The 15,608-nt window shown below is 38.9% G+C and overlaps 1 protein-coding gene across 1 annotated transcript in view; it reads left to right on the plus strand.

The window, feature by feature from the left end:
- The first annotated feature begins 12,479 nt into the window (after positions 1–12,479).
- The window catches only part of LOC107828601 (uncharacterized protein At4g17910), a 41,181-nt gene continuing 38,052 nt past the window's right edge, over positions 12,480–15,608 (plus strand). The window contains exons 1-3 of the mRNA XM_075246890.1: positions 12,480–13,759; positions 13,841–13,904; positions 13,993–14,035. Coding sequence (XP_075102991.1) covers positions 13,710–13,759; positions 13,841–13,904; positions 13,993–14,035 — 157 coding nt within the window. The 5' untranslated portion in view covers positions 12,480–13,709. The remainder of the gene's footprint in view (positions 13,760–13,840; positions 13,905–13,992; positions 14,036–15,608) is intronic.

The raw sequence follows: 15,608 nt of genomic DNA on the forward strand, positions 1-15,608 counted from the left end.
GCACTAACTGACAGAAAACATCTGCAAGCCTCTACTGATGGATGTACTGAGATCGGAACAGGGCCCCGACCTACCCATAACCTATATACATATGTATGCAGAATGTACACAAAACTCTAGACCCGGCAACTCCAAAGGACGTGGAGCTTACTAATAAAGCTGAACCCGGGCAACACCTACTGAGGAGGTCTACCCGTCTGTCTATCTGAACCTGCGTGCATGAAATGCAGCGTCCCCAGAAAAAGGGACGTCAGTACGAAATAATGTACCGAGTATGTAAGGCAATAATACAACTGAAAGCTAAAACTAAACTGATAATAATAATAGCTGAAAGTAACTAGGAGTCAAAGATAATCTGAAGATATGCTCACCTGCTGATACTGACTCAACTCTCTCAATATAGTAAGTAGAATAGTTGTCCGGCCTTATAAGGCTCGGTATATATATATACGCTCTGCCGTAGTAGGCTAGCTCATAGGCGCTCGGCCATACTAGGCTCTGTATCTCGGCCAACTGGGCTCGCTCATAGGCGATCGGCCATAGCAGGCTCGGTATATAACTTACCATCTTATCAGAGGTTGCCCAATAGGAGCCCGCTCATCGATTATAGCTCGATGGTAATGAAAATACTATAATACTGCATATATATGCTCTCTGCTCTCTTGACTAGAACAAGACAATACTCAATTAAATATAAAGTTCTGATAAGGAGAATATTGTAACTTACGAGATTAGGAAAATAACATAAATTCGGGAGTATGAACTTCTCTTTATGCCTCGTTATCAAACACATGTAATTACGAGATCATGCCAAAATGAAGGAAGGGCTTAGCCTTAACATACCTGGAGTAGGGAAAACTCCATATGATATTCTTGGAAAAAGTTGCACCGTACTCCTTTAGAACCGCAAAATCTTTCGTTGCTAAGGTGCTAATAATTCTCGTTCGAATTGTATTGTTGCAAGAAATTTTTTTGAAAACTTGTTGGATTGAGTTTAGCGTCTGTTTTGAAATGTTTGAATTAGGAAGAAGGTTATATGATTTCTTACTTGATTATTTTAAGTCCAAATGAAGCCAAACTTACTAAATGTCTTACACGTAAGGGTCATATCTATATTACTTTAGATGGCCACCTTTCAATCAAGATTGTGAGTCACTTAATTTGAATGGGGGGCTTCCACGTCATGCCATTTAATCCTTATCCAATATATCCCTAATTAATTAGGTAATATCCCATTACCCAATAATTAACCAATTACCCACATAATTACGAATTATCTCAACTTACTTAAAATACTATTCACTTTTAACATACCTTGTACACCTTACTATCATGGTCATGTAGTACCTTGTATGGCACTAGTTCATAAATACCGGGTATTATCGCTCGGACCATATTGTATCTCAAATCAACAACCTTCAATGAAACTCATTTTCTTTGATTCGTTTACCCTTTATCTTTCACGGCACGTACTTATTGCTTGTTATAAATAGCATAAATGCTTATAATCTTAAGAAAATCTCATCCCCGAGTCTACACCAATTAACTGAAGACGAAACTTTAATCATACGAAAAGCGAAATGTAACATCCTTCCCCCCCTAGAAACATTCGTCCTCAAATGTTTACTCTTAGATACTTTGGGATTTTTTTTTTGAGTCTCCTCCATACACTAGACTAAAACTAACCTGTACACAGCCGGAAAACATACTATACATGCCACACATCGCCACTGTCTATAAATAGCAACACTTGGCTTCACACAACTGTCCATTATAAATTCTGAGAGTCAAAAATGAGAGCTTACCTGATGACCTACTGGCCTGAATATAGTTGTGCTGAGGTATCCCACCTCAAGCCATATCTTCAGTTTGAAATAGGTGGGGGTATTTAGACTTCATTTCTTCCTCCGCTTCCCACGTCATCTCTTCCACATTCTTGCTTCTCCATAAAACCTTCACGGAGGCTACCTCCTTATTCCGTAGCTTGCGGATTTGTCTGTCTAGGATGGCAACCGAAATTTCCTCATATGACAAGTCCTCCGTAATCTGTACATCATCCGTGGGCACCACCCCGGTAGGATCGCCAATGCACTTCCGTAACATAGATACGTGAAAAACCGGATGGACAGACTCTAATTCTGACGGCAATTCCAACTCATAAGCTACTTGGCCCACTCTCTGAATGATCCTATAAGGCCCAATATACCGTGGGCTAATCTTGCCTTTCTTGCCAAATCTCATCACGCCCTTCATAGGCAACACCTTTAAGAATACCCAGTCATTAACCCCGAACTCTAAGTCTCATCGCCGCATGTCAGAATATGACTTCTGACGACTCTGGGCTATCAATAGTCACTCCCGGATAAGCTTTACTTTGTCTATGGCCTGCTGAACCAGGTCTGGCCCATGTAACCCAGATTCTCCAACATCAAACCACCCTATAGGAGATCTGCACTTACGCCCATACAAAGCCTCGTACGGAGCCATCTGGATACTGGAGTGGTAGCTGTTATTATATGCAAACTCGATAAGAGGTAAATGTTCATCCCAACTTCTTTTAAAATCCAACACACATGCTCATAACATATCTTCGAGCGTCTGAATTGTGCGCTCGACTTGTCCATCAGTTTGTGGATGAAAATTTGTGCTGAGATTCACCTGAGTCCCTAGACCTCTCTGAAATGACCTCCAAAAATGTGCTGTAAACTGGGCCCCACGGTCAGATATAATAGATACCGGTACTCCGTGTAGCCGCACTATCTCCTTAATATATAACCTTGCATAGTCTTCTGTCGCATATGTAGATCTGACTGGTAGAAAATGAGCTGATTTCGTGAGCCTATCGACTATCACCCATATAGAATCAAATTTACGATGAGAACGAGGTAAACCCATGATAAAGTCCATGTTTATCGCCTCCCATTTCCACGCCGGGATCTCTATAGTCTGCATTAGCCCTCCGGGCTTTTGGTGATCTACCTTCACCTGCTGGCAACTAGGACACTGAGCGATAAACTCAGCAATGTTTTTCTTCATATTGTTCCACCAGTACACATCCTTAATGTCATGGTACATCTTCGTCGACCCAGGCTGAATGGAGTACCACGAATAATATGCCCCAAGAATGCTACAGACTTCAACCAGAACTCACATTTAGAAAACTTAGCATATAATTTACTATCGCAGAGGGTTTGGAGTACCGCTCGTAGGTGGTCCACATGCTCATCCTCTGAACGTGAATAAACAAAAATATCATCAATAAATACTATCAAGAACAGATCTAAAAATGGCCAGAATAGGCTATTCATCAAGTCCATAAATACGGCAGGTGCGTTCGTCAACCCGAAGGACATGACAAGGAACTCGAAGTGGCCATATCGGGTCCTGAAGGCTGTCTTGGAATTATCTTTCTCCCGAACTCTGACCTGGTGGTACCCCAACCTCAAATCTATCTTTGAAAAGCATCTAGCTCCCTGTAAATGATCAAACAAGTCATCTATCCTTGGAAGTGGATACTTATTCTTAATAGTTACCTTGTTCAACTGCCTATAATCGATACATATCCTCAGCGAGTCATCTTTCTTCCATACAAATAGTACCGGTGCACCCCAAGGTGAAGTACTGGGCCTGATGAAACCTTTCTCAAGCAAATCTTTTAACTGCTCCTTCAACTCCTTCAATTCGGCAGGTTCCATTCTATACGAAGGGATGGATATTGGTTGAGTTCCCGGAAGCAAATCGATGCCAAAATCAATCTCTTGCTCTGGAGGAATACCTGGAAGTTCATCGGGGAATACATCTGCGTACACTTTGACTACTGGAATAGACTGAAGTGTATGTATCTCAGCATCTGCATCTCTAACTCTCGCAATATGATAAATGTAGCCTTTGGCGATCATCTTCCTCGCCTTCAGATAAGAAATAAACCTACCTCTGGGTGTCATTGTATTACCTACCCATTCAGGACTGGCTCACCCGGAAAATGAAATCTAGCTATCTTTGCTCGACAATCAACTGTGGCATAGCAAGCTGCCAACTCGTCCATGCCCATGATAGCATCAAAATCCAACATCTCTAACTCAACTAGGTTGGCTGAGGTCTGACGACCACAAACTGACACCGTACAACCTCGGTAAAACCGTCTAGCAATAATCGATTCTCCGACCAGTGTAGATACCACAAAAGGATCACTTAGTATTTTAGGCACAATACCAAACTTCCCCGCAACAAATGGGGTAATACACGATAAAGTAGATCCTGGATCTATCAAGGCATAAGCATCGTGAGAGCAAATGGTTAACATACTTGTCACAACATCTGGTGAGGACTTCCGGTCCTGTCGACCCGCTATAGCATAGCTACGATTCTGGTTACTACCTGAACTGGAACCTCTACCTTGACCTCGACCTCTACCTACCAAAGACTGAGACTCACGCCCTAAAGGATGCATAGACATAGATGATCTTATTGTTGAATTCGCTGGTTATGTTATACCCCCAGAATCTCTATTTGGGCAATCTCGCATCATATGCCCCGGACGTCCACATGTATAACAAGCATCAGAAATGGCTCAGCATTGGCCCAAGTATCCTCTACCACAGATGTCACACCACGGTAGAAATGGCCATGTCTTCCCTGAACCTCACTGTCGCAGCAAACCCGATGCCCGGGAGCTTTCACCTAGTCCTAACTGAGTATAGCGGCCATACCTGTAACCCTGTAGCTGAGGTGGCAGTGGCCTAGGTGGCCGTTTGAAGTATTGGGGCCTATAACTGCCCTGAGACTGCTCCTGAGACCTGGCAAACCCCATCCCCTTACACTGTCCTGACTCAGTCCTCTATGTACCCTATTGTCGATGCCTACCCCTTTCTATATTCTGGGCGAATGCCTGAATCCGGGAGATATCCATACTATCCTACAATGCAGCGGTGGCACATGCCTCGGTCAACTCTGGGGCCAACCCTGCTATAAACATGTGAATCCTGTCTCGCATAATAGCAACTATGGATGGTGTATATCTGGCCAATGAGTCAAAACAGAGACTATACTCTTGAACACTCATATTGCCCTGCTTGAGGGCTAGAAACTGATCGACTCGAGCCTGTCGGATCTCCCGCGGTAAGTACTGGTCAAGGAAGGCATCCGAAAAATTCTCCCAAATAGCTGGAGGTGCATCACGTCCCCTGGACCTTGCCCATCGCTTGTACTAAAGGATGGCTATATCTCGTAGTCGAAAAGCTGCTAGCTCAACTGCCTCTTTCTCCGTGGCATGCATAACCCGAAAGATCCCGTGAAGCTGATCTATGAAATCCTGTGGGTCCTCGCTCTAATCTATCCCCGTTAACTCTGTGGGACTCAAAGCAATAAACTCTCAGACCCTTGAACTCCCAGAGCCCTCAGAAGATCCTGCACTAGCAGATGCCCGAGCCTGTTACTGGGTAGCTACCAACTGTGTCAACAAATGCACCGCACTCCTCAAGTTCTGATCGGATGGAAGCGGAGGGGGAACGGATGTGCGGTCTCCCTAGGAATCTCCTCAGGTAGTGGAGGAGCCGGTAATGGCTGAGTAGGGGTCTCTCCCTGGGCCTCCGATTGGGCCCTATCTACTGGGGGTACCCTGCTAGTCCCCTTACCTACTGTTGTATCTCATCTCTAGATAGTTGTAGTCTTCTTAGTCATCGTCATCTGTGCATGCAAAGACCAACGCGTAAGTTTAACTCAAATTTCCCATAACTCAGTTCTATAGCACGATTTAGATTTAAAAGAAGGGTAACCAACTCCTAAATGCCCTGTAATCCCCTGCTTATATAATATGGTGCACAACACATCTATAAACAAGACCCTACTAGACACGGCTTGTAGACTCCCTAGGATAGAACTGCTCTGATACCACTTTTGTCACGCCTCGAACCCGGGGGGCGAGACCGCACCCGATGCCCCATCTATACTTGCGTATCAACTTGCGACTAAGGGACTCTGAACATATAATGTCATCCTTTGGCAATGAGGCCACATATTGCAAGACGATTTGCGAAGCAAAATATAAAACTAAAAAAAAATTACTACTGGCTAAACATCAATATAAGGCGGGGCCGACTAGGCCGTCATAGCTACTACAACTGACAAACCAATATATTATACATACAAGGCCTACAAGCCCAACATACTGCACTAACTGATAGAAAACGTCTACAAGCCTCTACTGATGGATGTACTAAGATCGGAATAGGGCCCCGACCTGCCCATAACCTATATATATATATGTATATGTATACAAAATGTACACAAAACTCTAGACCCGGCAACTCCGAAGAACGTGGAGCTTACCGATAAAGCTGAACCTGGGCAACACCTACTGAGGAGGTCTACCCGTCTGTCTATCTGAACCTGCACGCATGAAATGCAGCATCCCTAGAAAAAGGGACGTCAGTACGAAATAATGTACCGAGTATGCAAGGCAATAATATAACTGAAAGCTGAAACTAAACTGATAATAATAATAGCTGAAAGTAATTGGGAGTCAAAGATAATCTGAAGATATGCTCACATGCTGATACTGACTTAACTCTCTCAATATAGTAAGTAGAATAGTTGTCCGGCCTTATAAGGCTCGATATATATATATATACGCTCTGCCGTAGTAGGCTAGCTCATAGGCGCTCGGCCATACTAGGCTCTGTATCTCGGCCAACTGGGCTCGCTCATAGGCGATCGGCCATAGCAGGCTCGGTATATAACTTACCATCTTATCAGAGGTTGCCCAATAGGAGCCCGCTCATCGATTATAGCTCGATGGTAATGAAAATACTATAATACTGCATATATATGCTCTCTGCTCTCTTGACTAGAACAAGACAATACTCAATTAAATATAAAGTTCTGATAAGGAGAATATTGTAACTTACGAGATTAGGAAAATAACATAAATTCGGGAGTATGAACTTCTCTTTATGCCTCGTTATCAAACACATGTAATTACGAGATCATGCCAAAATGAAGGAAGGGCTTAGCCTTAACATACCTGGAGTAGGAAAAACTCCATATGATATTCTTGAAAAAAGTTGCACCGTACTCCTTTAGAACCGCAAAATCTTTCGTTGCTAAGGTGCTAATAATTCTCGTTGGAATTGTTTTGTTGCTAGAAATTTTGTTGAAAACTTGTTGGATTGAGTTTAGCGTCTGTTTTGAAATGTTTGAATTAGGAAGAAGGTTATATGATTTCTTACTTGATTATTTTAAGTCCAAATGAAGCCAAACTTACTAAATGTCTTACACGTAAGTGTCATATGTATATTACTTTAGATGGACACCTTTCAATCAAGATTGTGAGTCACTTAATTTGAATGTGGGGCTGCCACTTAATGAAATTTAATCCTTATCCAATATATCCCTAATTAATTAGGTAATATCCCATTACCCAATAATTAACCAATTACCCACATAATTAAGAATTATCTCAACTTACTTAAAATACTACTCACTTTTAACATACCTTATACACCTTACTATCATGGTCATGTAGTACTTTGTATGGCAGTCCATAAATACCGGGTATTATCGCTCAGACCATATTGTATGTCAAATCAACAACCTTCAATGAAACTCATTTTCTTTGATTCGTTTACCCTTTATCTTTCACGGCACGTACTTATTGCTTGTTATAAATAGCATAAATGCTTATAATCTCAAGAAAATCTCATCCCCGAGTCTACGTCAATTAACTGAAGACGAAACTTTAATCGTACGAAAAGCGAGATGTAACATAGAACTTCCAAAATGCCAACTTCCCATAATAGGTGCCGAAATGCTCCCGGACCACCCGATACTCAACCCGAACACACGCCCAAGTCCAAAATCATAGAACCTATTGGAACCTTTAAATCCCGTTTCCGAGGTCGTTTACTCAAAAGTCAAACATTGGTCAACTCTTCCAACTTAAAGCTTCCGAAATTAGAATTTTCTTTTCGAATCAACTCCGAACTTCCCGAAATTCAATTCCGACCACGCTACAAGTCATAAAATATGAAGTGCAGCTACTCAAGGCCTCAAACCGCCAAACGACGTGCTAGAGCTCAAAACGACCGATCGGGTCGTTACAAGTAGCAAGTAGCACATAAGTGAACATGATGGTCTTAAGAAGGATACTTGTCCTATACGAGCCCGACCCCTGTGTCGAGATTCACTAAGTCGAATGATGCAACAAAATGATCCTACTAGGGATAACCAAACATGCGGCTTATTCTTCTAGGTTTTTAAATCTTATAGGAGAAGGTATCTTGACCTCACTTACTCGGGCGGACAACCCAAGCCGAGGAGTGTCATCGTGCCGGCCGTAGAACGATTCCGGTTTTACCGGTAGTTCTCCCCGCCTAAACATGTATGGTTAAATCCTTCACCAGGAGCAGATCTGCACATTGGCTTTATCTTAGAAGAAATTTTTTGTGGAGCTGGTCAGCACACACAACACTATTAATTATCAGAAGACTCAGATGGGGTGCGTGAGAAGACAGTTTATATATACAATTCCACAATATCAAAGCGGTAAAAAGCGGACAAGTAGCACATTAGGCCCAAGTAAATTCCAGTATATACAAAAATTAATAAATCCAAATGAAAGTCAACATATACAAGCTCGAATTCTGGTTGTCCCCAACAGAGTCGCCAGAGCTGTCACACCCTTTTTTACCCCCAAAAAAGAATATTATGTTATGGATTATGTGGGTTAAAGAGTTTTTCTAATTAAAGTGACAAACTTGAGTAAGGATTATTTTATTTACAGAGTCGCCACTTGGAATTGATTTTTCGGTGTTCCAAGTCACCTTTTATTTGAATCCCTAGTCAAAGGAAGGTTTGACTCTATTATTATTGGTATGCGAAAATAAAGTCCAGATAAGAAATTCTGTTGACCGGGGAGAAGGTGTAAGGTATTTCCCGAGTCCCGTAGTTCTAGCAAGGTCGCTTTTATTGACTTATACTTGGCTTGAATTAATTTTGGACAAATAGTGTTTTATATGGTTTTCACATTTTTTTATGTCCGCTTTTATTGCTTGATTATTAGAATTACAAAAAAAAATGATTTGGATAATATTAAGTTGTCATAACACGCTACGCAAGCGAATGCGTGATCGAAAATAAAATTAATTAACTTATCATAATTGTGTCTCGCAAGCGAATCCGAAATTATGATAATTAATTATTTGTAGTACTCTTGAGTATTTAATACATTTGAGAAAATTAATTTTAAAAATTATTAAAAGTTAACTATCGCGCTACGCAAGCGAATCCGCGAGTTTAGCAAAGGATTAATTAAATTAAAAATTAACTAACACTAATGAGTATGGTATGAGACTGTTGAATTAATTTATTGAAAGCCAAGAAATCACGCTACACAAGTGAGTCCGTGATCGGAATAAAAATTACCATAACTCGCCTAATGATTGCTTAGCGCTAAAATTAATTAAGCGATTAAGTTATTGAACTATTATTATTTTTTTTAGAAGAAACTGATTTTATAGGAGTTGGTTTGAGAGAATAATATTTAAAGACTTGGGTCATCTCTTGCTTATTGGCTTTTCATGGCAATGGGCCACTTTATTGACTTATGGGCTGTTTTGTTTGGTTTACAATAAAATGGGCTTAGCAGAATTGCCCAAATTACTAAGATCTTTGTTTTTGTTTTATTCATTTGCCCACTTACTTTTTTTTTCCAATTAATCTCAAACCCATCATCTAAACTACACACGTGAATCTGAAATAAGCACATTTAAATAATTAATTCTAGCTCGAGGAAATTATGAACTAATATCCAACCCATTAGACTTTATTTGAGAACAGAATAGCAGATAACACCAAACTTCATTTCGACTAAGCTCATAAAAATAGCAATTTGAAAAGGCCATCGACTCATATGATAATGAAATGAAATTATAAACATACAGTTCCTTGGAATTCAAGCTTTAACAAGAAATAAAAGTTTACAACTACACTAATATTTAAATGTTAACACATACAACCAGACTTTTAGACAAGCTTAAACAGAATGGAAATAAACCAAAAATAATCAAGATGAGTAACACAATGCCAAAAACTATCATTGTTATTATTTATTGAAGCAGGCATACATATCAAATTCACCAACTGAACAGTTAGTTAATTCATAAAATGCACAAATGAAGAAAGAACTATTTTTTTGTTGGTATTTTTATGATAGGAAATATACTATTAAAGACACAAAAATTGAGAAAAACAATTAAAATAACAAAACACTAATGATTTTAGGAGGTGTTTAAATAGTGCAAAAATTAAGTATTCACAATATTCATATATTCAAGTCATAAGAAAACACATGTATCCATTAAAAAACAACTAGTGAGAAAAGCATCGGTAAGAAAATGCAACCTTAGATGATTGACCATATTCTGATTTTCAAGATAGATGTATTAGCACAGTTTGAGAAAGGTTAGTAATACACAATATGTTGGTACATGTTAACAAAGTTCCTCTTAGAAGGCACAAAACATAATCTTCCTTTGACCCGGTTTCAAACCATCATGCATTGATGGAATAGATTTTTGAAGGTCGGCTATTGAAAACAGAATAAGCTCTTTGTTAACAAATTTAGTGTTATGAGATATACTTTTCTTTCTGGTCTAGATGGATACCAGGCTACAGGGTACAAAAAATAGAGAATGATGAGTCAAATTAAGAAATTTTAGATGTATGGTAAGCAAACTAAAATAAAAGAATTATTAGTCCCAACCTCAATTTTTGGATGTATGCTTCATTATAGTCTATTGATCTCGGCCTGTCGCTATATATTGCGGGCTTCTTCTGCAACTAAACACACTCTCCAACCAGCTTTGTTTCATACCCTTAACATGACCCCCATTTATGGATAAGTCTTCTACTGCATTAGATATTATAGTAGAACCACATCCATTGAGATACTTTATACTCTAGTCTTTCACATTGTATAGCGGAATAGCATAGAGAAAAAAATAATGAAGTTAGATAATTATTCATATTCTAACTTCAAACAAAAAGGAAACGGCAATAATAAAGTAATTCCTTCGTATAGACACATTTTCTATTGTAGATAGTACGCATAAAAGGACCAAAATAATTTGGTATCAACTCAAACAATAAAAAGACTAGAAATGAAGATCAAGCTTCTCTCTTGATTCTTCGCGAAGTAATTTTGTATAACCACTCTATCCACGAAAGATATATAACTTAAATTCTACATATGCGTCGAATTAATTGGAGAAAGACAAACCAAAAAACTAATACATAAAACATTTCATTCTATCGTTTTGTAGTCATTATGTTACTCTAATTTTTTAATTCACCAATATAATTTGTTACAACTAATATAACAGCCACTTTGCAAAAGTCCTTCATGTGTATCAGAAAACTCGGCACACAAAATTGAAAAATACCCATAAGATATCATTTGGAGAAACATACTTTATCCTTGAATTGTTGAAGCGGCGAAATTGAAAATATCAAAAGAAAGATGAATGTACATAAAATATTTATTGTTGCAGAAACCAATATTTAGAACCCGTAAATAGAGAGTAAAATATCATGCTTAAATGAGATAGCTTTCAAGTTTTCCATCAGCTTCCTTCCCTCCCATGGAAAACAAACGCCATCATTCCATAGAAATTTTAGAAATAATCTTTAAATGCATATATAACAGAATCCTTAGAAAACTTAAATATGAAAAAAATGAAACATCTATTGTAACTGCTCAATGATCATCTGCATATTGTTAAGTGAAAACTTTATCTTTTATAGATATAATTATAAATACTATAAAATCTAATTTACCTTTTAAAATGTCTCATGAGTATAAAATTGGAATAGTTTTCTCCAGTAATGTTACTATACAAAAAGAAACAAAGATGAAAAATAGTGGAAAGCACAAAGAAGACGTGAAAAGAGAAGGAACAATTTATCCCCCCAAAAAAATGAGAGATCAAAAGATGAAGACTTCAACGGTCAAACATTATTTACAATTCTATATTTGGATACTCAGTCTCCTTCTTATAATAACCATGACCAAACAAAAAGCAGAAGATAAGTAAGGAAAAAAGAAGGGATTAGAGAAATGAAAACCATAAGAAATTTAGTGAATAGGTGAAGATTCTTACTGGCACAAATCAACAATATCCAACTATGTACTTTCAGATTATTTTCACTGGTAACTTTCTTCTTCTTTGTTGATTTTTTCTCTGCCTTGGGTGGCACTGTATTTGAAACCTGAGGCGTTTGGAATTGAAAAATTATCCGTTTGATAGAAACGGCAACTGAAGACGTGCGCTTTGGCTTGAAACGGTTCTTAAACAAGATTATAAGCAACTATTGCCTTGGATGTCTCCTCATTATTAGGAGTTGCAACTGTAATTGAACGTGAATTGAGAAGAACATAAAGTAACTATATATAATTATATAATATTATATAAACTTGTGTAAACACCAGTTATATAACATTTACACTAGAAAATAACTCTTATTCACTGCTACAACTCCATTTCAATACCAAAATCACCAAAATAAAGAAAGTTTATTAGGGAAAGTTAGATCTGAAAATTAAAGAGGAGAGAAGATGGATATTGAAGTTTTCTTTTTAAAGGAAGTAAGATAAATCACTTCGAAATCGTCTGTATACAACATCGGAGCAAATCCTTTGCTCAAACACAAAAATAATTCAATTTTAAATGGATTCTTTTTTGGCGGAACAAAAACAACATAAAATGGGTAAAAACGGATGTCCACCACCGGAGATTCAATCTTCCATGGCGTCGCTGACTTTGTTGTCGACCTCTTTACTCTGAAAATCGAAGAAAGAGAAGAATATGATTAAAGGAGGTTGTCTACTTGGAGATTTATTATCTGGTGATGTTGTTGAACTCGCCGTCGGCCTCTTGATCGACGTTGCCGTTGACCTCTTTATTCTAAAAATTGAAGAAAGAGAAGGAAATGGGTGAAGGAGGCTGTCCAGCTCTCTTCTTTATGCTAGGTTAAAGGATGAAATCCTTTTAACATAATATATACAAAATGGGCCATGGCTGGTAAGACTTAAAAATATGGTCTCATTTTGGTTGCAAGAATTGGCCGACTGATATATGATGTAAATTTGTCAAAATAAGTTAATATATAACCTAATAGAAAAATTTGGGGCCCAAAAAATACATTTGATAAAGCCAGATGACACATCCCTTTTCCATGGACATCCGAGTAACTTTGTGAAATATTGCTGCCAGTATTTTTCGATGTAACTTTGAGAAAAGTGAGCTTTATGATTTCTGTCGGAGAAGATATCTGCCCCGCAGCATGTGTAGGTTGAATATTGCATTCCTGTAGAGGTTTGGTTTCAGATTTGGAGTTGGTTGCAAACTCTAAGAGGTTGTTAGTTGTTACAGATGTTTTTGGGAACGGTTGCATGACTTATTCTTACTAATTGCGACTCTTCGTGAATGGTTTTCTGTTGGGTAAATTTTAATAAGAAAATAGAAGAAAACTGCAAAAAAAAAAAGAAAAAAAAAAGAAAGATAAATAATCTGATAAGAGATGCTCCTTATATTTACTTTAGTTTCATTGGGAAAAAAATCAGTGACTTTTATTTTAGGATTGCTTCATTCTAGAACTGCTTCCTGTGAGAATTTCACCTTATTCCGATTCAAAACCTCCGATACTGCACGGCAATGGATCCTCCGGTGAAGTCCTTTAATCCCAACAAGCATCTCAAGGAAGAGTACGGATTTCTTTTTTTACTTATTTCGAACAACAACTTGCAAATTTTCCACGTTATATGGATTTGAATTTTCGTTTTCAGGTTTGTAAGCAATTTATCAGGAACTTCAATGCTGGAACTATTTCTTCTCATCACTACTCTCTCTGTATGAAGCCGTTCCTATAATGTTTGATTAATTTTTATTCTTTATTGTTTGTTTATATTTTAATTTTGTTTCTTGTTTTGTGATTTAGATGATTCTATTTCTACGTTCAGTATATTCCAGCACCAAAAAAGGTGAGAAATAGCACAACATTGTATCATTTTTGTCTTGTCATAACATTTAATTCATTTCTATTTTACGAATATACGGATGTATACGGTCGAAATAGATTTCGGCCTTCCTACGTTCGATCGAGTTCAAGTGTTAAAAAGTCGGAGTGAGATTTTGGGAGTGAGTTCCGAAGTCAGTACTAACGAGCCTCGAGTCCAAAGGTCGCTCGGGGAGTCGGCTCGATAACCTTATCGAGCCCGTGACCGAACCGATCCGCAAGGCATTGCTTCGAGGTCGGAAATGCGCGACGCCCATCCCGAAGGTCGAACTCGAGCCAAGACCGAAGGGCCCGACCCAGTAACGAGTTCGAGCCAGTATCGAGTTCACAGACAAGAGCCGTTGCAGCCGCACCAAGAGAGAGAATCTTGGCGGGAATCGAAGAAGAGACAAATCATCATGGGTCTTTCACTATATGCTTTATTTTATTATTTTTTGTAATGACCCTCTACTATAAAATGGGAAATCCTTGTAAGCTATGCACAGAGAAAAAAAAAAAGAAAACACACGGAATAGATTGGAACAAAAAGATCTTTTCTCCTATACAAAGATATCTTCTTGTGCTCGTTTTACTGGATCTTATTCATTCTTTCTGTTCATCATTGTCATTCTCATAATCACAATACTCATGTCGTTATCTTTATATCAAAAGGTATTACGTATCCTTACAACCATATATAAATTTAACATTATCCGATTTTTCGGGTAAGCAGTTTGGCGCCCACCGTGGGGCTAAGGATAACAGTGATCGTTTGATATAAATCTACAATACACGCCAGCTTACAACTTCAAATCAGCAGTGGCTTTACCTATAGACCACGAAGCCAGCCTTCAAGATGAAACCAACAACTTGGCACTCGGGGCCGGAAGGCCACTTAACAATGGCACCGAGGTTCGAATCGAAGTACCCGAAATTTGAGCCGAAGTACCATTGGATGTCAATTCACAAATAGCTTTGGAGGCGAATCAGCGTTCTGAACCGGAAAGAAGCATTCAGGGCGGTACTCGATCCGTAGCCCGAGACACCCATAACGCGGGGGAAATCGGGGCCAGCTTACGTATGATCTTCGAGATGCTACAAGCCCAACAAGTAGCGATAGCTCAGTTACAGAGCCAAACTCGCGTACAAAGCAGGCCGGATTCTAATCCACTTCGAGAAATCACCCCAGAACGGAGCCCGCCATAGTGAAATCAAACGAGCAAGAATCGGGGACCACTCCCGGAATTACTAAATTGCTCGAGGAACTCACAAAACGAGTCGAAGCCAACGACAAGAGAGTGGAAACATACAATGCCAGGGTCGACCAAATCCCGGGGGCTCCACCAATGATAAAAGGGCTTGATTCGAAAAAATTCATACAAAAGCCTTTTCCCTCGAGTGCGGCACCAAAACCAATCCCCAAAAAATTCTGTATGCCCGAAATTCCCAAATATAACGGTACGACCGATCCTAACGAACATGTCACCTCTTACACATGTGCCATCAAAGGTAACGATTTGGAGGACAATGAGATCGAATCCGTGTTGTTGAAAAAGTTC

This window comes from Nicotiana tabacum, chromosome 23 (genome assembly GCF_000715075.1).
Source record: "Nicotiana tabacum cultivar K326 chromosome 23, ASM71507v2, whole genome shotgun sequence".
In the NCBI taxonomy this organism is placed as follows: domain Eukaryota; kingdom Viridiplantae; phylum Streptophyta; class Magnoliopsida; order Solanales; family Solanaceae; genus Nicotiana; species Nicotiana tabacum.